The sequence below is a fragment of the Pelecanus crispus genome, chromosome 5 (assembly GCF_030463565.1).
Source record: "Pelecanus crispus isolate bPelCri1 chromosome 5, bPelCri1.pri, whole genome shotgun sequence".
NCBI lineage: Eukaryota > Metazoa > Chordata > Aves > Pelecaniformes > Pelecanidae > Pelecanus > Pelecanus crispus.
Window position 1 is genome coordinate 79,049,455 of NC_134647.1, and position 27,300 is coordinate 79,076,754.

General features: G+C 35.1%; 1 protein-coding gene across 1 annotated transcript in view; it reads right to left on the bottom strand.

Moving 5' to 3' along the window:
* Positions 1 to 25,391, bottom strand: part of HFM1 (helicase for meiosis 1) — a 38,205-nt gene extending 12,814 nt beyond the window's left edge. Inside the window, exons 1-24 of the mRNA XM_075711060.1 lie at positions 25,321 to 25,391; positions 24,798 to 24,919; positions 23,044 to 23,365; positions 22,013 to 22,278; positions 20,434 to 20,481; positions 18,608 to 18,678; positions 16,327 to 16,459; positions 13,947 to 14,098; positions 13,510 to 13,587; positions 13,210 to 13,371; positions 12,570 to 12,770; positions 12,399 to 12,487; positions 11,484 to 11,527; positions 11,292 to 11,393; positions 9,046 to 9,191; positions 7,450 to 7,544; positions 6,492 to 6,625; positions 5,523 to 5,570; positions 2,590 to 2,670; positions 1,866 to 1,957; positions 912 to 1,018; positions 773 to 820; positions 461 to 558; positions 241 to 372 (exon numbers count right to left, since the gene is read on the bottom strand). Coding sequence (XP_075567175.1) covers positions 241 to 372; positions 461 to 558; positions 773 to 820; positions 912 to 1,018; positions 1,866 to 1,957; positions 2,590 to 2,670; positions 5,523 to 5,570; positions 6,492 to 6,625; positions 7,450 to 7,544; positions 9,046 to 9,191; positions 11,292 to 11,393; positions 11,484 to 11,527; positions 12,399 to 12,487; positions 12,570 to 12,770; positions 13,210 to 13,371; positions 13,510 to 13,587; positions 13,947 to 14,098; positions 16,327 to 16,459; positions 18,608 to 18,678; positions 20,434 to 20,481; positions 22,013 to 22,278; positions 23,044 to 23,365; positions 24,798 to 24,919; positions 25,321 to 25,391 — 2,842 coding nt within the window. The remainder of the gene's footprint in view (positions 1 to 240; positions 373 to 460; positions 559 to 772; positions 821 to 911; positions 1,019 to 1,865; positions 1,958 to 2,589; positions 2,671 to 5,522; positions 5,571 to 6,491; positions 6,626 to 7,449; positions 7,545 to 9,045; positions 9,192 to 11,291; positions 11,394 to 11,483; positions 11,528 to 12,398; positions 12,488 to 12,569; positions 12,771 to 13,209; positions 13,372 to 13,509; positions 13,588 to 13,946; positions 14,099 to 16,326; positions 16,460 to 18,607; positions 18,679 to 20,433; positions 20,482 to 22,012; positions 22,279 to 23,043; positions 23,366 to 24,797; positions 24,920 to 25,320) is intronic.
* Positions 25,392 to 27,300: the final 1,909 nt, after the last annotated feature.

Here is a 27,300-nt window from a genome sequence, read left to right on the forward strand (position 1 = left end):
AGATAAACATTAAGAAAAAAATAACAACTCTGAAATACTTTGAAAGCCTGAAGAAAATTACTAAATGAATTATGTTTATCATGACAGACTATTCTGACAACTGTGGTACTCAACTGTGGCAAATGAGCAATTAAGAGACTCATTTAATTATGTAACCGGACACCCCAGAAATTAGCAGGCTAATCATGAGTTTTGATTCTGTACCAAATTACACCTTTATCATTTCCAACTAGTACGTACCGATTTTTTCCAATTGTTTAGACACATGAAGTGAATTTTCCCAAAGTTTGCACCTGAAACACTTTGCTAAAATCAAAGAGTTTAATAAAGCAGAAAAGTTGTTCTTATATGATGCCAGAAAGTCAGATAACCCTGTAAAAATAAGATTGACTTGTATAAATCAATTAAAATGTAGCTTATTATTATATGTGCCAAAAAAAAGGATTAAATTTTACCATACATCTAGTAACTCTTAAGCCATTTCTAAATATTCTCCCAGTATCTTGTGTCAAAGTAAAGTCTTGAATAGGAATGCATCCTAGCTGAGCCTGAATAAGACTAGAAGAAAAAATATTTTTTGGTATAGAAGCCATAGGTAAGCAAAGTATAACAACACAGAAGTTTCTACTGGAAAACAAAAGAAAATTTGGAATAGAAACAATGAAATGCAAGATCTGGTCCTCTATAAAACAACACAAATTTTAGCAGGGACTTCAACAGCCATAAAATGACAGCTTTTCAATAAAAAGTAACAACATAATATAATATTTACCAGTTTATTTTCATTTCTCTTGTTTTTATCTTCCCCTCCATTGGGAACCTATGCATGAAAATATACATATTTTCTGCTACTTATTTTATTTATTGCTAAAAAGATACTTTCCTTTTTCAATGTATTTATTTTTTTATACCTGATAGTTATTTTGTCCTTGTCTTTATTCAAAGCGTTCAGTATTTTCTTTTCATTTGTTCTTAACTTGACATCCAGAAATTCTGTGCACTTGGAGATCATTGTAATCTGTAACAATTTAACTTTTGTATTAATTGTTTTTCTTTGACTTTTTTCTACTTCTTCCAACTTTTTTTTAAAAAAACACTTTTCAAAGAATTTGATTGTCTCAACACTATGACCATGAAAGGTGGTCAATCAGTTCTTTCTAATACTGAGTAATTTTCATTCATCTTCCTATAAAGGCTATTATATAACAAAAAGGGGAGGATTTTTCTTTCAGTTTTTAGATCACTATTCCACTTGAAATGATCCAAAATCAGCCCCACTCCTAACACTTAATGACACACAAGGCAGTATAAATAGGTTTTGGTATCTGTTATGTAATACATTTTACTTCTTCGTACTTCAGTAACAAAGATAGCCATAGAACAGGCATCCCATTTTTTCATGGCCAATCTGTTCTCCCAGAGTATTTGCTTGAAAACAAAGCGTCTTTTGTGACTTAACAGTAGCAGTAACAACCTGTTATCTGACAGAGGAAAATGACTTAAAACAGAAAGACAATAACATTCCTTTAGAAGTAAAATCTGCTCTGCATGCAGCTGGGCTTTACAATAAAAAATAACTACTAAACCACAAAACCATACAGTGTTTAATATATAAACAGAACAGCTTCAGCAACTTTGTATCTTCATAAGCAAGGTTAGTGAGGGGAGAAAGTCAGAAACTGAAAGATCTCAGAGTACAAAGCCTCAAAAATACTCCATATGGAATTTATTTAGATGTATTCTCTAAAACTTTATATAAACAAAGCCTGAACTCTTTAAAAGAAATAAAACCTTCTCCTTCTTATCTTTGAGTCTGTTTAAAATCAATTGAACATACATAAATTTTCTTTAAAAAGTTAAATTACCAACTCATTTAAAGTCTCTGTTCCCTTAATTGTGAAAAATTGTTTCACTGTATCAAATGCAATGTAATACCACGCCATTAATCTTCCAGTCTCTGTAAAAGAAGAATATACCTTAAAAAATAAATATGCTAAGTTTTTTTTTTAGTGTATTTTTTTTAAGTCACAACATTGAATTATTTTTCTTATTACAGGGCTCTATGAGATTTACCACTGACTCGGTGTGTTATTGCCCCCAGCTGTCTGATGGATATTACTGACGCCATCATAGAGCGGCAGAAAGAAATATGCACCAGTCAGAGTTTTCTCCAATGGAGATGAATTCACACTAATATACCAGACTGAACTGTGGTTGCCGAGAAGCCAACCACCTCTAGCAGAGGATTGTAGAGAAGAACAGGTATTGATAAAACCTGTCCCCTTCATTGCACTGTGTCACATCCAATTATCCTGCGATAATGTTCTATAATTTTCTCCTACTCTGCAACAAAATTTCCAGAAACAACAAGAGAAGATCTATTCATGGATCGACATTAAGAGAATGAACTTCCATGATTTGTTAAAAGAAGCTTGCTCACATATTCTGGTCAAACAGTATCTCAGATTCTACTCTCTACTTCACTTGTGTACTCCTATTAATGGGTCACAAGAATAGTTGTGACCCTTTGTAGTTCGCTACTATCTCAACATCACCTCTGAAAATTAGTTTATTTTTTTCAAACATTACCTGTTGGTTTGAAATTATTTGCTTCATCCATTCTGATCAAATCAAAAGATGATAAATCATTTAAGTTCTTCAAACACAGTTCTGTCGACAATTTGAAAATATACGTATTTTTAATATATGCAGGAAGATTTATCTATGTACACACCAGAAACGCCATCATCAAGTTGCAATGAATGTATACCAAAGTAATTCCACTGAACTCAAGTAAAGCTTTTAGAATACGATCCTCCTGCTTCTACTAAAGTTGACGGGTAACTTCTGCCTGCGGAAAGCTCACTCAAAGACATTTGATACAGGACAACCCAACTCCTTTTCAGTAAAGCAGAAGTAGCAAAGTAAAAGAAACTAGATGCACGGAATGTAGGCTGCCATATTCAATTCTGAGTGACAGACTGGAGAGCCCACAGTAGTTATACAACAGATTTCCACTAGAGTGTTAACACTTAAATGGTTGAAATTTCAAATATCCACAGGTGTTTATGAATCCTTCATCAGAAATTTTCATACTCTATCAGGTGCATTTGTATTTACTTCGCTAAACCTATTTAGTAGATCTGCACAAGAATGACCAAAATGTTTTGTGTTTCTTTCTTTCAAACCCAAGATAATTAAAAGGCAAAAATTACACTGATACCATGTTCAGAATTTAAAATTAAGTTGTGAAAGCACTCAAAGTGATAGTTCCTATAGCAACCAGAAAGCATTCATATTGCACATGAAATGTATGAAAACATAACTAACTATATACATTACTACAAAATATTTAATGTGTGGAGGGAAAAGGAGCTAGTTTCTGTAAGAACTTTAAAAAGAGGTTGTTTTTAACATCAGAGCACTTAAAGGAAATATAATCCACACCTAAAAAGCATTTTTAAGTGAAGCCTTCTACCCTAGCACTATCTGAGGAGGTGATTTCAAACCATGCCTTCTCCCATAAAGGCTTACTTAGATAATAACATGCTTCATACTCCCTCCATTCCTTTCAATCTACATTCCAAAACCAGAACTGTCCTGATCTAAAAGACAGGAAGAAGTAGAAAACAACTGAAAGAGCATATGAACTAGGTAACTTTTCTTACTGATAAGTACTCCTTTTTTTCCTATCTGCAAGTCGCAGTCAGTATCTCTCATATTTGGAGACTTCAAGCAGTAGTGTATATACTAAGTGTATTCTTGGAGACGGGTCCCTGAAGCCCTTACACAATAAACAGCCTCAGCATAGTTCCACCAAGCCCAACATCAATCACAAATTTTTCTACACAATTGTGTAAAATTTAATAAATGTTTAAGTGGGCTTCAAGTATTGGCTCTACAAATTTCAAGGCATACATCAGTCTATATTTTCATGTACTAGACCCCCCTCCAGATATTTAAGCTCCAAATAGTCTAGTATACAAATATACAGAATTATGATGGACATGAGGACTCTCACTGAAGAGAGAAACTGCATTTGTAGATCTGCAGAACTCCATTTACAATCTTAGCAAGCAGTCTTTTATCAATATACTTACTTTGGATCTATGAGAAAACTTACATTCAAATTAACAAAAAAAAAAAAAAAAAAAAAAAGAGTTGCATGCTATTTTCATATTTAAAGATGAGAGGTACTGATACCCAAACTATTTAGTCAGCTGTATGTTTTCTTATGGAACTGTAAATAACTAAAAAGCAGTATTTACAAAAATTCAATAAATTCAATAACTGGGTTTTATTCAAGCCTTAGCAAAGAAAGCCTCTTAAAAGTAGTCTTCCAGTAATTTTTACAGTATTATGGGAAAAACATGGTGCTGCTAATTTTTTTAAATTTTGGTATCTGTAACGTTAGATGCCTCACTCTCACATTACTGCTCACCTGAAGAGCAAGTGCAATTTCTTAACTATGTATTTGCATTCTCTTAGTTCTTTGCTATTGTATTACACATTTGCTAGTCATATGCAAATTTTAAAACTAAATTTGGAATTAAAATAGCAAAATGATTCTTAAGAGGACCTACTGAATCCATACATCTGAGATATGACTGATATTAATGCACAGAAATCTTCAAAAGACTGCAAGTCTTCTCTTGACACCCCTAAGCAAAATGAGTAATTCAATCCATAAGGGCAAAATTTCAGGTAACAAGCAAACAATACACTAGAATGTACATCTCCAATGCAAAATGTCATGATCAGAGAGTGGAATTCTCAGGTTATACCAGTTCATATGTCTGATAGCAAATCTATACGAGTACTGTGACTTACCTATACAAAAATATAGAATCTAAGATTTGCTCCTATCCTCCTATTCACCAAGTCCATCACTGGACAACACCTGCCACACTCTGGAGTCCTCCAAAAATTCCTTTTTCACATTATTTATGCATTTTTGAATGACCAATGTAAAAATATCAATCATAAAAAATAATGTGCTGTCTCTCTGCACCTGCTCTTTATTATTGCTGCCTAACATGCTATAATCACGCATTTTAAACTGTTCCTGAACAAGGTGAAGATGTTTACATTTTACATCCTTTGTTTTCAAGGCTAAATTTATGATGAAGGGAAGATGACAATTTCTGAAAAGGGCTTTTTTGAAAGCATAGTAACAGAAACTAATGAAAGCAAATGAGATCAATCAAAGGAAAATTAGAAAGAATGACAAGTGATCAAAATTAAAGTGCTCTGTGTGGAATTTTATTTCTGAGTATGTATATGGAGATAAGGCAGGTAAAGGCATTTAATTTTTTCCTCTATACAAGAAAAACTTTTCCACCAGTCAAAATGTACTGACAGTGTTTCAAAAATATTAATAATAAAATCAACCGCACAACATAGTAAAGTACATCCGTTCTGTGACTGGATCTATTGAAATTAATGGATATATATATAACAAACATGGCTGAACCTGCTCCAAATTGTAACATTTTACTGAAAAAAGCTTAAAAGCCACTTACCTTGTAATTTTGCTTCAATTCCAATTTTATCCAATCCAGATGAAAAACCTTGATGAAAAGACAAATGGTTTTTTAATCCAATACAATGATATACTTCCTCCTCAATGTCATTACCCATCAAAACTGATTTGCTGATTTTTGGGAGCCAGACAAATACCCCAAAGTGAAAGATTTGTAAATATTTAGGATACTGGGAACAAGTCAAAAGCCTGACATAGTGTAAGTATCTAAGTATCAATAAGTGACTGCTGGAACAGATGTGCAAAGGTAAAAGCTGCAGATATTCCCCTATGTAAAATATGAGAGTCCTAAAAGTTGCAGAAATGTCAGTGAGCAACTTGACATGTAGAGTTTTCCTATTTTGGAACACAGGAAGCCACCTAAATTGTAACACCCATTCAAGTACTAGATGTACTATGTTCCAGTCCCATCGATAAATCCTTAAAAGAAATTGTCTCCAGCAAGTGCCCAATGACTTCATCATCAGGTGTAGAGCAAGTGGGGAGGACAAAGATACGGTCAGGGCTGGGGACCGAGAGGCTGTTCTGGACAAGACAAATTGAAGACACCAGCATTAAGATTACAGAACCTTTGTTTTAGAAAAACTAGGAAATATTAGACAGATGTTTTTTCTTAGCAGCAGGTTACACACTCAGCACTGGAAAGTACATTATGGCTTGATACTGCACTAATACATGGTCCAGCGTATTAAGATCAAAAGAAATGGAGCATTATGAAGCTGTAAATGTCTTCTTCATAGTTTTTAAATGTTACACCATGCTGAAACTCCTATTACTTACATTAAAGCAACTGAAACTGTTGTTCCTAAAAAGGTTACAGGCCGTATTACACATCTTGTTTTCAACCCCTTATGAAATAGTCCATAAGAAAACAAAAGAAACAAATAATATGCATCTAACACATCCTAGTGTCATAATTTAGATCAATTAAGGAAAAAAAACAACAAACCATAATGAGTTGGATTTTTTAAGGCTCTAATGTACAAGAATGATGATCGTATCCATTCCAAAGCTACAGTGACATCTGTCACAGTATGTAGCACTATTTCTGCATTTAAGTGCTCAACAAGATGCCTGTGCAAGCTAGCAAAAAAAGAAAAAAAAAAAGGTAAGTACATTTACTAATTATTAGTACAAAAGCGCTAAAACTATTTTTTGGGGGAGAAAAAAAACCCCAAACAAACTCCTCCCCCCAAACCACAAATAATTTTTTATTTTTTTTTTACTGTCAACTGTTCACTTTAATCAGTGAAATCAATAGAAAACAATAAAGAATATATAAATAATCAATGTAATTTGTTTGTTATGGCTTAATGTCCAGCAAGCAAAAAAAAAACCCCAAAACCCCCCAAAACCCCCACACTGTCAACTGTGAAGTTTCACAATTATTTAGAAAACAAAGCTACCTGTATTTAAAAGTTACAGCATAGTGTTGGTATTTTGAATACATTTGAAAAATTAAACCTTAACAAAATTACGTGAGCAAAATTTCATGTTTTACCCTTTAATGTCTTAACCTTCCTACATTTCTCTTGATGTTCTGTTCGTATCAAATGAATTCTGTAGTCTGGTATTTTCCAGACTATCATCTAAAAATTCAGATACACGATCTGGGTTCAATTCTTGCTTTTTGTCTTTGCAACGTGTACTATTTCAGTTTCTTCAGTTTTCCAGCAGGAATCTACAACTATTTTTTCTTCTTAAGATGTTCTAAAGATGTTTTTAGCTGGTAAAACAGATGCTGTTAACTTCTAAATAGCTTGATTTGATTTTCATTAAGTTTTTCTTAAATTTCTTCTAAATAGACAAAAAAAAATCAACCCAAAACCCACCTGCAAAAACACATTCTGTAGAACTGTGAAACACTGCTACCATCTACATAGCCTTATAAAAAACACTTCAGTTACCTGCTCTCTATTATATCAGCACCATTTAACATCTGTATATACTTCTCCCTTGTACTCCAACGAGTCATAATAACTGCTGTAGCTGTAGTGTCAAACTGAAAAATAAAATCACAAACAAAAACTGCCCTCTAGCTCTTAGCAAAAAAATTCCAGTTGAATATGCATCACATATCTGTTGAAACGATTAACACCATTTTCTTAGAATCCTTGTTGAAGTGGCTGTTGAATGCCAAGGCCTCTCTAACTTAAAGGCAAGTTCTAACTTATTTGGGTAGCAAGCAGGACTCAGGATTCCAGCCGTTGCTGGCAGGCAGGTCTGCGCACCAGCCTATATGTGCTAATGTACATGTAACAGACACGTGTCGAGAAACAACACAAATGTGAACCGTTACTGATCTCCTTAAAAGGTCCACAGTTAAGGAAAGGATTCCTAACCACAACCACACAAAATAACTTACTGACACAAATTATCATCAGTAATCCCCAAACATTAGACAGTCTTGAATGAACAGTCAGGCCTTTTACAGTAATTTCCTGTAGTCTTCATGATCTGCTCTCAAGCCACCTCACTTAGACTATTTGGTTTTGTAATGGCAAAAAAACTGTTAGACTGATTTGTTGGTTTTTGTATGAGAAGTTTCCTGACTTTTGCATTTTTTAGATCAGATTAGTGTATGTAATACTGAAAGGCAGATCTTGGTAAATATTTCAGGTCTTGACTCAGAAAGTTAAAGTGGCTTAGGATTCTGAGTCACAACTTTAAAAATCTTACTGAATAACAATCTCTAGTTAAAAAAAAAAAAAAAATCAGAGTTAGGAAAATAGCAATTTTCATACTAGTTTAGATCTGAGGTCCAGATAAAATACTATCATGAACACAACACACCACAGTGGCTAATATCAGCAGCCTCTGTAGACAAATGTGGGGTAAACTATCGCCTATATTAGGTTTTATCTGTATTTCTAAAAATTAGAAGACTTAAAAGCATAAGATTTAACAGAAATGATTCAGAGACTTTCAAGAGGTATAATTAAAATAACCATTTTTAAACTCTGCCCTCCCCACTTTCTACAACCAAACCAATGTCTAAACCCTTTCTAAAACACAGCATTCTTAGCATCAGCAACCTCTTGTGGAAGCAAAATGAATTATAGCTGTTTGAAGGTAGTGTTTCTGACCCTGCCTCTATACCCCACTTCTAACTTAATTAGATGTTTTCTTGTTCTGATGTTATGAGAACAAAAGCACATTGCTCTCTATACTATTCAATATTCCAGAATTTTTTTCATGCAATTTTTATAAGCTGTTTGCTAGCTTTCTACTTTTTCTCTAATCCCCCTTCGTTATGCAACCCAAACGAAACCTTCAGATCTTTTTCCACGGCAAGGTGAAGCAGTACTTTGTAGTGGACAACACAAAAGCAAACAGATTTCTCTCTCAATTAAGAAGTTACCAAGGAGTAATTTAACTCTTAATAACAACCCTTTAAAAAACAAATCCTGCAGTAAAATTGCTGGCACTGTAGTTTCTTTGCCAAGAATAGTTTCTACTGATCCGCCTACAGATAGCATCAATATAATATAGCATTAACTTACTTGAGGTCTTCCTGCTCTCCCAATCATTTGCAGAATATCAGTTTCACTGTACTCTTGGAACATTCCTCCAACATAGTGCATTGTGGATTTTATAACCACCAGGTGTGCAGGCAGATTGACTCCCATAGCTAAGGTGCTAGTAGTAACTACATCAGATTAAAGTATGTCAACTGCTAGAGGAACACCACTGAAATGTCTGGCAGACATTAAACAAGCAGCAAATAAGTGGCTAATTCTGATTCCTAAGAGCTCTTATTTTCTAGTGAAGTCAGTGGGCATTCTGCACCACAAAGAATTACATGTACATTACAGACATGTATTTGCATAACTATTTCTGTGCATCTGATCATCAGCATTCATTTATTATTGAGTACTCTTCAATAAATTACATCCCAGATATTTTTATTTAAACATTCCTTAACATTTGAAGGCAATCCAGAATCCAATCCATCTTCAATATAACACATGCACACTGAAAAAACATTATTCATATTTCTTCGTGGATAGGTATTTGAATACAGCCAAGACTTCATCTTGCTTTGTAGTGATCAATATCTTTAAGATGCATTTTTTTTTAAGTCTTCAGTCATTAGCATTGTTTATATCTATGGTACCAAACCAGAATCACCACCAATACTATCACAATACTTTACCAATACACATTCTCACATGGAAAACACCAGTCAAGTTTGTGGCAGATTATCTCACACTCATGGTTTTTATTCACTTTATCTAAGAAATATATGGGGTGGCAGGTATTGAACATGAAAAGCTAGCTATACAGGCCAACTGATATTACTATCCCACTGGTAACACAAAGTATTAATTAGTTTTCCAATTATTTTTTTAAATGAAAGGAGAACTAAAATCAGTAGTTATAGCTACATCATGAAAGAAGAATCCAGTCTAAAGGCATAACCATACCATCTTGTGAGAATATTACTGGTTTTCATATTGTGATGGTATGAAAACTGAAATTTGTCAAAGCAAAATGAATTAACCATAAAAAAGTTGCAAAGAAAGGTTATTTACCAGAGCAATCAGATCTTCAGTCCACGTATGCACGCGTGTCTATATATGCATATACACACACACTGTGAATACACATACACTCTATTTAAAGACCAAAGAATTCTTCCCCTTTGCAGTATCTGTGAAAGGTGTGCTAAAACTCTACCCTCATCATGCTCACAGACATACAAAGTGGAATATGCCACATACTCTTTGTTTCCCCTCAGTTGTAGAAATGTAATTCTAGTATCTCAGATGATTCTGAAATACTCATACAAACTATAAATTTCAAAGGACTTAAGTACCAATAAGCACCTTTGCATTCTTTCAGTGGTAGTCCATATGTACATTCACATTGTGCTCAGCTGTAGCGCAGGCTCTCAAAGTTATTTTTGCAAAGAGCAAACTGTAGAACCACAGTCTCCTGAGATTTCAGAAATGGCACCACAGCTGACAAAGCCATACACAGGGTACCAGGCAGCCAAAATATAGTAGATTGCAAGGATACAGAGACTTTTTAGTACCACAGACACTGCGACTCTAGCAAGGCTACCAGATCACAGTAAGGGTATCTACCTTAAATTTTCATAACGTGTCATGACCATTGTACAGGAAAGAAAAAATTCATGGATCTTTCAGTGTTGTATATGAACCACACAGACAATTCCCCATAGGGTCCGAATCTTTTGAGACCATCACATCTCAAACAGATACCTTCTCATTTCAGGTAACAGCAGATGGAATAAGTTTCTAAGGAACCTCCCCATCAGTCAAAACACCTTGCATGGGAGTTTGAAAATAGTATCCTGCCCATCTAAGAAGCATAAATGTAAAAGATTACCTTCAGGGAAGCCACTTCTGCAAAGGACACAAACAAGGAAGATACCATGCGAGCTCTGAGGAAAGACACACTAGCAGAGAGCTCTGCCTCAACAAGATGGCTCAGTGGTATAAAAAGGAAATGGACATGGCCACACCTGTATAGACATGTGAGGGAGGATGCCCTCCGTGTACGCCGAGAAGCAGAAAAGTTCTATGGTCTTTAGAAACAGTGTATATGAATAGTCACAGGGTAAAAGTGCATGTGAAATACAAAACACACCTCTCCCTGGATTTCACAAAGTAATTCCAAAGGTTAAACAAACTATAGAATCATAAAATACTACCACTTCCAAACTGCAGTCTTCTCAGGATACATTAACAACATTTTGACTTTCAAAGTTCAATTTACTTACAAAGTACTGGTAAGTCTCCTACAGTAAAAGCTCCTTCAATTATTTTTCTGTCAGATATCTCCATACCCGCATGATGATAAGCCACACCATATATTAGAAGATCTGAGAATGAAATAATTATATCCGTCACTTGACTAAGTTTACTCAACAAGTATTCATTCACAGAGCAGAGAAGTAGTAGGTTATATTTACCTCTCAGTTTGGAATCTTTCAATGAATTTGCAGACCTCTGTAATCTATGCAACACATAAAAAATATGAATACTTCAGAATCATAAAACAGATTCACTAATGTAAGTGGAATATACAAAGATGCAAGAACGTTTTTAAAATGCAAAAATAAAGCTTCACATGAAACTAGATCCACAGTTACCCCACTAAAGATTGTCATATGTATTCCTTGACATGTACATTTTTTACATACTTCCTGTAGTTCTACTGCATTTGTGCTTTTTAAGGATGTTCTTAGATTCCAACTACATGTTAATCAAAAATACATAGTCTTACAACAACTTTTTAAATATACATCCTTTGGATATTTCCAGGCGCCACCTTTCCCATCTTCGCAAAGGGAACAAACTCTCTGGGGCAGCCATTCCAGTCCACAACCTACAATCTAGATGGCTGTTCACATAAGGCAAAGATGACCATGTTTGAGGTCCAAAATCAGGAAGTAGCTTCTGCAGCTGCCATGACTAGGCAACCCTTAAGTAAACAATAATTAATATGGGCCAGGGCTGTATTTATTAAAGGTATCTGATAATGCAAAGACTTCTCATGGCTTAACTTAAAACACTAGTAAGACCACATCCAATTCAACTATGCATACGCTTAATCTTTGCACTACAAAGCCTTATAAGTGCATAGGAATTAACACTTGTATGTTTAGAAAGCAGCTTTTAGAAACAACTTTATGTTTGTGAAAAGTATCCTAAAAATCTGAGAAGCAAATAAACCTTCCTAAGAAGAGTGCCAATTTACCAAAAAGTATGTCAGCTGTGACAATGATTTAGTTGCAGACACTCCTCTGCTAGAAATTGTATTAGCTCAACAGCTTTCTTCACAGATGTCACAGGCTTACTTATTAACAGCTCAAATATAAAAATACCTTTGTTTCTGTTCTATACTCAGTAGAAATTTAGCATCTTTTGCAAGAACAGAAGCAGCCTGCTGTACTCCTTTTCTTGTGGCACAAAACTATAAATAAGAAAAGATCTTTTTGAATCAACACTTTTAAGAAAGAAACAATTTCAAATGTGATGAAATAAAGCTGTTGTACCACAAGTGCTGGTTTTTGTTCCGAGTATGTTTGTATAATACTAGCTATCTTGTAGTTAAGAGTTAAGTCAAATTTGAATTCTGTCTGATTGTCACTGCAAGGAAAACCAAGAACAACTTTGCGTAGCTTCACTGGTCGTTGATCCTCATCTATTTTCAGACATACAGCGGGCATCTTACTATCTGAAAGCCATTCTGCAATCTTTAAAAAAGAAGAAATAGAATGGAAATGATAAATTTCTGCTTTTAATCATGCTCTGCTCTAACTGCTTCACACAATAATTAACTCAGCTTTTGTCACATATAAACCGTTAACATGTTTAACATTGCTTTGATCATTAAAATCACAGATGAAGTTCTGGTTTCTACAGGACCAATATAATTCAGACTGAAATCTCAAGTCTGTTGTCATTTGCACTTAAGAGACAAAAATAACAAACAGAAATCTAAAACTGCAGCATGTCCCTACGTGGCTGATAGTTCCATATGGTTGTAGTCATTTGTTACATTAACATCAACCTCACAGCTGTCTTCAGCTGACAGCTCCAAAATGACAACTTTGTTATCAATCTGAATTTATAACTCCAGGTAAATTTTATAAAATACAACTACATTAATTAAAATACAGTTAAAACTCTTACATCTTCAGCATTTGGGATTGTTGCAGAAACAGCTACAAATCTCAAGGGAGGAACAGCATCATGATTCTCTGAAAGACGCCAAAGAGAAGACTGAACAGTCTTCATCCGACTGACTACAACTTCTAATGTTGCGCCACGGCTTTCATCCTTTATAACATGCACCTATGAGGAATTTTAAAAGGTTTGCAAAATATTTCTCCAGTTACAATCTATACATGTGTTAAATAAATGTAATCTTTTCTAAGTTTCTTTTTATCTTCAAGAACAAAACCAGTGCATATAAAACATTAGTTCTCTCACCTCATCAATGAGAAACAGTCGTACAAGCTGGACTAGAGAGTTGCCTCTCCACCTTCTAGTCATGCTATCCCATTTTTCCTAGGAGAAAAAAAATCCACCACAACAGAACAACAGCAGAAGGTGAAAGATGTCCAACTTACACCAGAATGCGGCCAACATATACCAGAAGTAGAGTACAGACAGACATGCCTAAACTTTAATAAATCTTTAATTAAAATCAGTTAAATTAATTCACACTAATGTCTTGTATGTTTCATTGGGCACATTAATATATTACTATTTGTTGTTTACATGAACTAATAGTATGCACCGCAGTGTGCAGACAAGCATAAGCGTCATAAAATTACTACTTATTACTAGTCCTAGTAGCGTACAATTAGTAGACTACTAATGTCTGCTTATTCTAGCTTTTTGTAAGAATTAGGATTGAAACCTACAGGTGTAGTGATAATAATGTGAGCATGATGTATTTCAAATAAATCATCCATCACTGTATCTCCTGTCAGTTCCTTGCAGCTGAGTCCTATAGGTCCAAATTTTTCTTTCCAATCATCAAAACGCTGACTGCATAGAGCTTTTATTGGAGCCACTAAAAATAACACAAAATAATCAGTTATATCAGGAAAACAAAATTTTCAACTGTATTGCTAAAGATGCTAAATGCATACATTGTTAAGATGTCTTCTTGGATTGAATTTCCCTAATTTTCAGCTTTTGCTCCCAGAACCATAACATTGTAACTGGTATTATTATCCTTATTACCCTGTTCCATGTGCACAAATCAAGATTGAGCTTTGGGCCCCAGTTCTTCCCTATCAGCAATCAGAAACAGAACCCTTTAATTAAAGTTATTTATGCCCTCTCTTAATCCTGTTTTTTTCTCTCAATCCCACATGGAAACAATCATTCAGCTATCAAATATTTTCTCACAGATGGAAGAAACCACAGGAAATACGTTTTTTCTAACGAAAGATCATACAAATACCAACCTTTTTGCAGTTCAGAATGATTTGAGCACTCTGTATTCAGAAAGAAAAGGGGTTATAAATGAGAAACCATTCACGAGCAAGAGACAGAATACCAGAAGAGATCAAAATCTATCTAAACCAAATGTACAGTTAGGTGTAGTCAGGGTCATGCTGAGCAGCTAACACAGCAAGGAGCAGCTAACACGGCAGGTAGCAGTTCTGACGCTGGTCCTCATGAACAGACTCCTAAAACAATCTATTTCTTTTTTTTTTCTTTTTTTTTTTTTCTTCCCCTGAGAATACATACTATACTTTTGCAGATGGAGGTTGATTTTGAGAAATCAGAAGTAATTCTTTACAAGGACTGATACTAGCAACACATCGAAGTCTGTATTGGATGGGTAATCTATATAGAAAATGCAGTGATATAAGTGAAAAAAGTGATCTACACATGATCCAAAACCAGCAAATAGATCTTGCAGTGATTACATTCTAGGCTAGTTAGAGACACTGGAATATGAACCATTTCTGCCTACCAGCTGACAAGTGACCCCTAAGATGAAGATATTTAAAGAACCAGTTTCTGCTTCAGAAAGAGGTGTAAAATCTCATAACCATATGAGTGACCTATAAAGCAGGGGAAATCACTAGCTCCTGAAAGTTGATTAAGATACCAGCAAGTAACTCACAAAATTGCAAAAGTAATAATCTTTCACTACGCAAGAAGCTAGTGATTGCTCCTGGAATCACTTCAGTCACCAATCCTTAGCACGTTTTAAAGCTACTGGGAAACAACCCTAATTTACACAACTACTGCAAGCTAATTCACATACATTGGGCCACTGAGGAACCAGGTACCAGAGCAAGCTCCGGCAGTACAGAACCTGATTAGCACCTCTGTTCCAACATTCGGAAAACTGACGTCTCCTTCTCCATCACTGTCAAACCTGGAAAGGTCAGCAAATCTAATTCCACCAGTAGATAACTGCTTCCTTACTGGAAGTCCTGACCAGCCAATTTGTATCAATTCTACCAAGGCAATCAAAAACGTTACAGTACACTGAAATGCTCCACCTTGACCCTCTGACAGAGGAATTATAATACATGCCTGTTTACAAAAGATCTGTTTACAATACACAGTATTGTAAAAAATAATAATTAGGCTGAAAATTTTGTAAATATAAAGCTTAACCACTAATATACAAATATATCACTGTATGAATTAATTAAAACTAGGACAAAACCACCAATTTCATCTGATTTACATGATATGAACTCAGTTCTCCAGGAAGGACAGAAAAAAAGTGTAACTGTGACTATCTTCAATGATTTTCATTAGTTCCTACATAGATCAATTAAACTCATGAAGACCACAGCTCTGTTGCCTCTGAACTAGCGGACAGGAAGCAACAGTTAGCATGAAACCTTGCCAGGTAAGTGAATATTGGAGAATTTGATGCTCATCTCAGAGCAACAGACAGGCATACAGAAGATACTGCACGATTTCTGGCTCTGCCGCTAAGAATTTTTTTTTAGTTTCCTTTGCTTCCTTCTTCCTTTTTCGTGTACATGTTGTATTCTTAGAGGACAAACTCTTTACAAAATTTTTTTAATTTTATTTGTATAGGCAATGCTGAACCCTACAGTTACACAGTCCTGTTAAATACTAGTAATAGTTACAATGGTATCACAAATGAACCCTAAAAGAAACAACTTTTTAAAGGTAGGTCACGATTTCTTAACATATTTAATTTTGGTATTATTAAAGCACTCGCTCCAGATCACCACATTTACAGAATTACACTTTCTACTGCTGTCACCAAAATATTTAAAGCTGCACAGTACTTACTGTAAACAACTTTAGTATTTAACCAAGGCAGTGGGGCTTCCATGAGTAGTCTGGTAATAGCTAGCTCGAACATTACTGTTTTTCCAGAGCCAGTTGGAGCACAAACCACAAAATTCCTATCTGTATAAAGAAGCTAGGAAAGAATCACAAAGTGGTAAATATAACAGCTATCCATTGCACCTATTCATACATTCCAAAAGCATTGTCTAGGGAAAAACGACACAAGGAAATTATTATTACATTGATATACATAGTCCTCTAAAAAATTTTGTCTTAGATGTGAACTTTAAGTTACAGCAAAAGAAAGAACACCTTCTGCTACACACCTGCCACAGAAACATAAATGAGATACTGTTCATCTAAGGTTATTATGTAATGAAGTCTACTGTTCTGCGACAAACAAAAACCCCAGTACCTAGCCTTAGATGACATTAATACAGAATCAGTGCCCATGTCCAACTGCAACCAAACGTAGGCTCATCAGAAAGAGGTATTTTGTGCTCAAATTCAAAGTGCAATTTGTTTTCCTTCTGTAATTGAATCTGCATTCAAAATTCCAACATTGTTGAATCTATATCACTTAAAAAGAATGTTCAGTTTTCAACAGTGACGAAAGTAGGTTTTGTATGACTATGCGTCCTTCCTTCCTTCCCCCACATTCCATCCTCCACCATCTTAGAAACCAGGCACGTCCTTCATCTTCCTCTGACCAGGTTGACTTTACCCTCCTTCCTCCTCCGCAGTGTCACTCGCCCACCCTCCCTGCATGCAGCATGCTCTGTGCAGCTTCATTTCCTGCATTCCCTCCCAGGGCCTCATGGATTCTACTATTCTCACTCTTTTTTCCTTTCCTTCTACGTGCTAGTGCTCTAAAACTATTATATGACTGTTAAGAGCTCACAGGGATGAATGGGAATCACCCAGGACTTGATTTATAAATAACTGTAGCAATGACTGACACTGACTGTACTGCTGAACAGCTGCAGGAATCACCCATGTTCTTCATCTACCACTTCCAGTTTTCTGATGCTCACAAAAATCAATGAAGTATGAATGCTGTACAAATACAAAGTTTCCCTTGATTTTTTTAAAATAATCCTTTGTAACATTCACCGTGAATCAACCAGAGAAATTCTACCAAGTTGAATGCTTACAACTTATTTCTTGGAACCAGAGAGTTGCTGACAAGTTGAATCTTGCAAGCTTAACCAATAATAATAATAAAAAAAAAAAACCAAGACCATTATTATGCTGATTCCTCTTCATTTTTAACAACATGTCACATCTTATATGTAAGTGATAAGCAAACCTTGTCCTTCCTGGTACCTTACAAAGAAGTTTGTATTTAGGAATACTAATATCTGAGCCATTAAGGAAAAAGAATTTTTTTTTTAAAAACTACTGCCCCGAGAACTCTGTTTTTGCAACTTCATGAAACTAAACCTTGCCTTACAGCTGCAGTTTCCATTATACTAGGAACAGAGTCACACAAGATTATTTTACAGGCCAATACGATGTATAACTCTCATCAGAAAATAAACACAAATTTGGAGGTAAGGAAAAATACCCCAAATTGATGCATAAAACTAAAAACATAAGGAAAAAAAGCTAAAATACAGCTTTCCATATAATCTAAATACAAGATTATTCTGCTCATATAAGCACCATTCTTAAAATGTCTTTTTATAAAACATTACTTAGTGGATAAAAAATTAAAACAAAAACATTTGCAACATTGAAAGTAGTTTAAAAAAACATACTTAGAAATGTTTGTGAATGACACTGGGATTTCCCCTAGAGCTGAATAAAAATTTCAAATGCTCTGTTGAAGACTCTGATGGAACCTGTATCTCCTCTCTGCAATACCTATAACACAATCTTTCTCAAATTGGTTTCTTTCAAAATAAGTTTTGTGTTTTAAAGAAAGAGCATAGCTGATAAAAAGGGCATAGACAAACATCACTTCTCCAAAAGAACAACCTTCTGTAACATTCTGCTTTTCTTAATCTTCCTGTGAAAATCATTTTAAAAATATTGCTAATCTGTATGCATAAACACACATATAATTCACATCTTCACACAAATGGATTTAAAACTGAGAAAAACATTTTTAAAACTACTTCTGATCTCCCAGCTAAGCACAACCCTGCTCAACTATTCCAGGAAGAGGTTCTAGATACATTACAGTTTTCTAACCCCTCTTAAGTTCTCAGTATCAAAGTATCATTTAAATTTATCTACAAAGTACTACTTGCAGCTGCACCTAATGTTTCATACTTACATCATCCAAAGCTTTTGACTGTGCATAGTTAAAATATGGGAAGTCCTTAAAAATACTTCTGAATTGGGTTGCTTGACAGCATTAAGGAATTGAAAACAATTGAGTGAAAATTATAAAATTTATTTTAGAACTGTAAAATGCATCTCTTTCTTGTAATTTAACTGCAAACTTAAAACATACGCAACAATCTTTCACTGATACAGGCTTGTAAAAAATTATCAAAAAGTAACTTATTAAATGATTTAGCAGCTTTATTTAGGTTCTTGGTGTGCAATATATTCCACTTCACCAAAAAAAACCACTACCTATTTGAGAGGTCTCAGGATTATATCAATAATCAAGAACCTCCTCCCTGGCATAGGCTTCATGGAATGGCACACAATTATGGAACGTGAAACTGTAAGGGGCAAAAGCTTTATTCTGCACTGCAAACCAGATACAAGAGCAAGTAGAGCACTGCTGTTAGCACATCTAAAGTGTCAATGGTCACATTAGATTTGTAATATAACACAAATTAATTAGCATAATATTGTAACAGTAGCAAAGAAATTCACCTACGATCTCTTAGTGCTGACAGTGGTTTTAAAGATATTTTCAATTGCTAATATTGTGTATTCTTCAGACAACAACATTCCTATCTACAATATGAGTAAGAGGAAAGAGAGTATTGTTACATTACAAATCCAAATGAGTGAGCTGATCCTTGTCTGGACTTGCACTGAAGTCACACAGGCAGACTAACTGTAACCATCCGATCAGGCTGAGGATGCACACACAGCCAGACATAACACCAACAGTAACAAGAACAATGAACTGCTGAGGCCTCAGATTGATGCTACATTAAAGACTAAATAAAAAGGAAAAGAAAAAGGAGTAAAACAAAAAATAAAAGCAGTTAAATATAAACATAAAAAATGGGTAAAGATGAGCAAGTAATATTAGACTAAAAAAACCTAAGAATTTTTTAAGAAAGGTTTCTCTAAAATTACCTCTCTAAATAAGTGATCTATTTTCAAAATGCAGAACGTTGACTATCTGTAATTGGCAACATCAGAGCAACTGAATCTTTACTCATTTTGGAAATTATGACACTTCTTAAAGCTATTCACATGAATTTAAGTTGCCTAAATTTATACATTTCCTCTTCCTGATATTTAACCTGCCCTTTAGCAAGTTACTAGAAACAAAATATTGAAGGGACAGTGTAAAAAAAGCAAAAAAAAAAAGTTTGACAGATATAGACAGTTAATAATGTTATAGGTTCAAGTGAGGGGCAAGAAGAAGGGAAATTACTGTAGAATCTGCTTAAAGAATGGAAAGATACTGTATGCACACGACAACATAAATACAGACCTATAAGGAATATATTAAGTTTATTTTCTCCTGAAAAAATGGGACAAAAAGTAAGATTCAGTTTTCCCAATAAGCCTAAACACTAATTCACTTTTCCTTTATTCAAACTGTATGGGGATATATGTGTGTAAGTGCCTTTGCATATAAAATCCGGCCTGAAGTATGTATTATGCAAACTAAAAATCTTACATTTTAAAAATAAACAGTTTTGAGGATAAAATTTGCATGTTTGAAATAAGAATAAATTCCCTTAGCAATGAACGATGTGGAAGTTGTCCTATTTTCATTCTAGCTTTGGAAGTCCAAAGGGTAAATACCTATTCATTATTTGATTCCCAGCATTACGTTACAAATCAAAACTATTACAGTGTAATGCATGAGCTCCTATGGCTACAAATTAAACACTGTAATTTTGTAAATGTAAAAGCATTGTAATAAAGTCAGTAAATCAGATACAGCAAATACAAGGATACGTATTTCTGTAACAGCCCTCAAAATTTCCAGTTTTCTTCCTGTAGTTCCTAAAGAAATAAAAGTAGCAAATTTATAAAACCAGATTTGTTTTCAACCATCAAAAATATCTTTCTGACCCCAAGCTATGTGTTCTGTGAGGAGCTTCAAGGCTGTTAACAAGGTCCAGGTGACACAGAAGGAGCTGACAGGATAGCACAGGGAGGTCACAAGCTCATCATTTGGAAGGACCATCCTGGTGGCCCTTTGCTGAACTCACTGCAGTTTAAGGGTGTCTTGCCTGCACCAGAGGCTCAAAACTTGATGCAGTACCTAGACGTGGTCTTAAAAGTGCCAGGAAGAAGGGGATAATCACTTCCCTCAACTTCCTGGCTTTGTTCCTGTGAAGAAAGCGCAGGATGCCTTCGGGCACACTGCTCACTCACGGTTTAGTGAGCTGCTTGCCAGACCCCAGGCACTTTTCCGCAGAGCTGGCCCCAGTCAGCCCATCCCAGGGAACCCCAGGGGTTCTTCTCTTTCCCTGGGGCAGGACTTTGCATTCAGCCCTACTGAAGTTCATGAGATCCCTGGCAGCCCCCTCCTCCAGGACAGACCCCTGCAGTACTCCACTTGTGGCAGGCACGTGGGCAGAGTGTGACCCATTAAGCACCACCCTCTGAGCCTGACCATCCAACCATTTTTTTACCCATGCAATTGTCCATCCATTCCTAATGTCCTAACTCGGATAGAAGAATGTTGTGGAAGACACTGTTTCTCAACCATTCTACGATTCCATGAAAAGCCTTGCTTAAGTCAAAGTAAATAACATCCACTGCTCTCCCCTCATCCACAAATCCAGTCACCGTTGCTCAGAAGGCCATCAGGCAGGAATCACGTTTTCCATTACTGACCAGCCTCCAAATCCCAGCTTAAGCCACAGCTCTGCCCTACAATTTTCTGCCAAAGCTATTTTTCTGTGCTGTACTCTGTAGCAGTTAGCCAAGTACACAAGGTACATTCCACAGATGCAATGAGTCCCTATCCCAAAAAGCATAAAATATAGAAATAAACCACACATATCTAAAAACTATTAAAAACCAAAAATAATTTCTAAACCAAGTATTTTATCATTTTATCAAAATTCTCCCCACTTCCTTCCGTCTTCCAGATTTTTTCCTATTTAAAATCTATATCTACAAAGATACAAGTATGAGCTGCATCACAAGTAAACATTCCATTTTCAATTTCTGGTTTCAAATGAAGGTGCAACTATTTACCACATGAAGAGACGAGGCTGCTCTTTTTCACACTGTTTTGTGGACCGATTTGAAGCAACATTTTCAAAAAGGTTTACATGACTTGGCACTTTTGAAAATGCGACCTTTCTTCCCAAATTGTTTACCCAGCTCATATTAAACAACAATGCAATTAAGTTCCATAGAATTGCAATATCTTCTATCAAGTTTAGCCAATTATCTCACCTTCAGCTGGTGGGACAAAGTTCTTCACTCTACCTCAGACCATGGATATCCATCATTATTATTATTATTATATACCAAAGACAGTGGACTATTTTTCTTGAAATAGAGTAATAATAACTACCTGTCATACCCAGAATCTCTGAAGCATTAGAAAATGATTTCATTTGAATTCCATTTTTAGACGCAAAGTCCCCATCATTTACCCTACGCAGAGTAAAATCTGAGTCCTTAGTTATTGAAGCGTGATGATTATTTCTCCAGAAACCTTCTTTTCTCACTTCTTTCATGTTCTCACTTGTATTTAAGTAAGTATCAATTTCTTTCACATCCACAGAATTATCTTTATAGTCTGTATTTTTATACATATAACCAGATGTCTTAAATAAGCTGCAAAAGATCCAGGATTTTCATTAGTTTGTTGTAACATTACACAGTTTCTCCAACATTTAAAAAATACATATGTTTGTATTAGAAGCAGAACTAGTAAGATAGAATCATAAGAAAAGCTTGTATCTAATTTTATTTGATCTGACACTCTTCTACTTGAAGACAACTCCTTTCAAGACACATTTTAACTTTACTTTCATTCCAGAAAGAACCTGAAAGAATAAACTGCCTGTCCAGATGGGCTCTGAATCCCAATACCAGATTAACTGTCAATCTCTGCATAATTAAAAACAATAGAGACATACAGGCTCTGAGGAATGAGAAGAGCCGGGCACAGAAGAGGAGTTTATCTGTAAAACCTCTCTTCCCAGGCAGCACTGAAATCATGTTGAGAACTGCTCAAGGTATTCCTGGCTGGCTGACCTCTGCTCTGAAAAGCAAGTGATCATAGCTTTCTTGCTTGTTACCATGTGAATAAAAAACTCAGAATAGTATTTTGAAAAACCTCTGTTATCTAACAATTTCTTTAAAGCAACAAACCTCATCCTTACTTTTCTCATAAAAGAGGCTGAGCTCAGGAGACATTTAATTACAGTACTAAAATATTGCCAAAAGGAAACATCTTTTTTCCTTATACTGAAAACAATTAGTGCCTGGAGCCCTGTTAAAGTACCTTCAGTTGAAGGATCCAAACCTCTGCGTTTAACAAATGTATCTAAAATAATAGTATGATTCTGGCACTTAATAAATTGACTAGACACATACCTTTTTCTTAATGTTGAATGGACACTCTCATCATCACTGTTTTCTGGAAAATTACTCAGTATTTTATTGTGTGAAAAATTTGCACCAGGTTGCTGAGAAACCCCTGTTCCTGTTTTAGATTTATCTTGGTCAGAAGGGAGAAACAATGAAACCATTTTCAGACTTTCCCGCTGAAAACTAATTTTTTCTCTTTCTCCTACACTTAATTGGAGCACTTCTTTGTCAGAGGCTACACCAAAACCAACAGGTGCTGCTGATTTATCATTTACTTCCTCAGTGTTACTCTTACATTGTTGTATAAACTTCTGGTCCTTTCTCCCTCCTACAAAAACAATAAATTATTATTTCTATTAATATTCACATTCCTGTTCATAGCCATTTTACTAAATATCTTCCACACAGAATAAGCCAAATTCACATACATTATCTGAACCGATATTTCTATCTTAATGCAAGAACTTTACTGTATATTTTATGACTCATGCTGATGAATGCAACGCATCTGTTGTCAATTGAAAAGTTATAAAAATAGGGTCACTTTCTATGCTTCCTATACAATTCCTCAGAACTACAAAGTAGTTTGTAAGATAGAAACTCTTCACCCTGTCCCAGAATAAAGATGGTCTTTTAAAAAAATGACACAATGACCAAGCTTGAAGTTCCTACTACAAACAGCTGTGAGATAAACCCTGCAATTTCAACAGTCAAAATTCCTAGTGATGTCAGTGACAGGCTGGTTTCATAGTCATCTTGGTTAATTATCACATTTTTCAGGGTTAGTTCTCAGTAGGATCGGTGTCCTGATCCGGCTGACCATACAAGCATTGCTGTCAGCAAAAGGAAGGCAAGAGCAGAAATAAGCAATTGATGGCAACAAGATTACAGAACAGCTCTATTCCGCAGCCCATTAACTTCAGCATTATGCATCTAGAAACTTAAAATTACAATGGCCTGTTTGTGACATAACCCCAACAGTTCTAATTCTACAAACACCAGAAAGCTTATTTGAATGAGTAGTTCTTAATGGAATTGCTCTTGCATAAAGTAAAAAAAACCCCTTCCATCTTAAGAATATGATTCCTAAATAAAGAATATCATAAATCAGCACAGCAGCTAAGAAATGCATAAGTCTAGTCGACAGAGATAAAGCAACCAAATTCTTTAAAACAGATTTCCTTAAGGTGACCCTGAATGCCTAGATGGAAGGAATACTCCAGTTAGCAGCAATCAATGGCCAGATTCAAATCTGGCCTCCTGAACAGCAATTTGAAAAAAGCCCCAAAAGGGAAGAATAAAGTTAGGTTCTTATAAACTCCCTGTTCCTTGGGTGGGAGATAGGTCATTAGATCCATGTGTTGCATTATGCTCTTACAGCTGCTTCCCACTGTGTTACAATGCTTCGTGGCAGAGCTGAAATTTTGATCATACTTCTTACCTCGCCCACTTCTGAACGGTAAACTTGTAGCCTGTATATGCCCACAGAGGACTGCCAACAGTCCAAACATACGCAAGACCATCACTCTCAACTAAAACACATTCTTTGCCTATATTTGCATTCCTAGAATATTTCATATTTCACAGCATTAAGAGAGAGAGAGAGAGGAGGAATTCTCTGTCAAGCTAATTATTTGTTAAGCGATTCAAAATGAATATCCAATACTATGGTTTAGTGGGACTTGGCAGTGTTAGGTTTAGGGTTGGGCTCAATGATCTTAAAGGCCTTTTCCAACCTAAATGATTCAATGATATTTTACCCATATGAATGTTGGCTGTGGATTTTTCCAGTTCCCTCTGTAACTCCTCTGCGGCTGGAATTTCAGCAATAGCTGGAGCAGGTGCAATACACCAAGTCTTAGGCTCTTCATTTTCTAGATACCTATTTTTAACACACAAGTGTAAGGTAAAAGCATTCTTTAAGCACCCTCCACAACATCTAGCTCAAAATCACTAATCAGAAATAACCTACTGCTTCTCCTGCTAAAAAATGTTCCTATTCTTTAATTCATGTGATTTTTTAATCACAGAAAATTTAAAGGCAAAACTTCTGCTAACCTGTATTTCTTACAGCCATAAGTTACACCTGCATCGTTCAAACTTCAGTGTGCTTGGAAAAACATTTCAAAGTATGGGTTATGAACCTGGAAATTTCTAACCCCACATTTCTATTGGTAGACAGAAAAGGGAGTTACGAAAAAAAAAAAAAATTCTGCTGTAAAATGATTCAAGAGTGTGAAAAACTTGGAAAACAATTATATATATTTAACAGTAAAAATTTACCTTTGTCTTGTATCTGGTCTTTCGTAAAATAAATTATCCAATGAAAAGACCATGTCTGCAGAGTTAAACATTTTTAGATCAAATGTGAAGTCTCTTAATCTGCAAAAGGCAGCACAAGGAACTGTGAAACTGAAATTACCAGAATTGAACCTGTATAAGCAATAGAAAGCTTATTAGTTTTAAGTGCCAATACTTAATTTCTAGATTTTTTCTTCTAGAGCTCTTGCCTGCATCCTTAATTCTTCAAAAAGAGAATCTCTCTCCTGATGAGTTCCTATTACTTATGACCAAAAAATGCTGTAGGATAGAACTTTAAACAACCTTTACATTACCATGACATGTCAAGAGGGAAAAAGTGGATAAAAGTGAAGATCCAGATAAAGGTTATGTTAATTTATTTAATTTCTAAGAATAATGCTAAGATTCTTTTATACAACTGCAGACTATATTTTTTTTTCTCAGAGTGTTTCTGTTCCAATGGAAAAATACAATCTGTCTTATGATCAGATTCTGTCAATTTTTACAAAATAAAATTATTCTATTATCTAAAAAAAACCCAACAATTATTTTAATTTACAAGCAAATCAGTTTGTTTTTTTTTTAACCCACATGCAAATTACTTACCTGAATAACTGGAGTATGGGCCCAACTCCTTAATGTTGTTAACAGGTTTGTTCTGAAACATCAGGACCAGAGATTCTTTCTAAATTATTTATCATGTACACCAGTTTTAAAAATACTCCAGTTAATTTAATTTTTTTTTTTTCATTTAGCACCAACTCTAGGCATTAGATATGTTTTCTTTATATGTTTGTGTTGAGAAGTTTCACAGGTCTTAATTTTGCTTAAGGACGACTTTAAAAAGCAGAGATGTCACTAAAAGAATACCACAGAAAGGATTTTATGAGTCAAAAGCCTTCGATTCACTGAACAAATGGTAAAATACCAAATCAATTTCAACAGAGTTTATACAACTCAATAAAGGCCAAGGTTATTTTATCTGGTGATAAAATAACAAAGCAAAGCTATCTTCTTTACCTACAGAGATAAACCAAAGGCAACACTTCTTTTGTAGTCCAGCATCTCATTAGTAACATATGAAAACAATCTTTTAGAGTGTTTTGCAAATAGGATTCAGGTTTACTTAATTACTGTATACTTTCAGCTGTGAATCAAAAATTTTAAAAATATTTTTCTTCCACAGAAGCTGTAAAACTTCAAATATTCCAGAGAAATGTTTCAAACTTAAAACAGAAAACATTTCACAATACCAGCAGAATACAGAGCATGTAATCAAAACTGTCTGTGAACACAGTGAAGAAGGTAGGTTTTAGAACTTCAAACAAGAAATCTGTCAATGTCCCTTTCACACTCCTTTTCAGAGTAAGTCTGCACCACCAATTTCTGCCACTCCACCACTGCCACGTTTTGCCACTTCTTCCTTCACACTAATAAATCTAGAATTTAGAAATCACACTAATAAATCTAACTAAGCTGGTTAATTTTGCCACCATGCTTTTGCATGCTTTTAATGTCAGTAATCTAAAGCAGGAGTTCTCAGGCTTGGGTATCAGTAGTGGCAGCAGAAAGCACTCGTCAGGAGTACTATCAAGCTGCTGCTATTCAAGTAGTAATTATCTGTGTTCAGTGCTTATCCAACTGAAGAACCACCACTCCATCGGCTCCAAGGAGCTGCACACCAGTATGAAACGTTTTTCATACCTCAGGTGGGGAATCATCAATCTATGATTATGCAACTTCCATTTAAATAATTTGGATTTATGATTCCCGTCCTTGTGCACTGTTAAATATTTGTTATACAAAATATTTAATCTCCCAGGCCCTTCAGGCCTCTGCTCTCTATACATCATTTATTCTTTGACTGGCTCCATGAATTCCAATTGCTTGGTAATATAAACTACAGGAGATGTCATGGTCATTCCAAGACACTGTAAAACCCTGGCACAACAGTCCTTTATG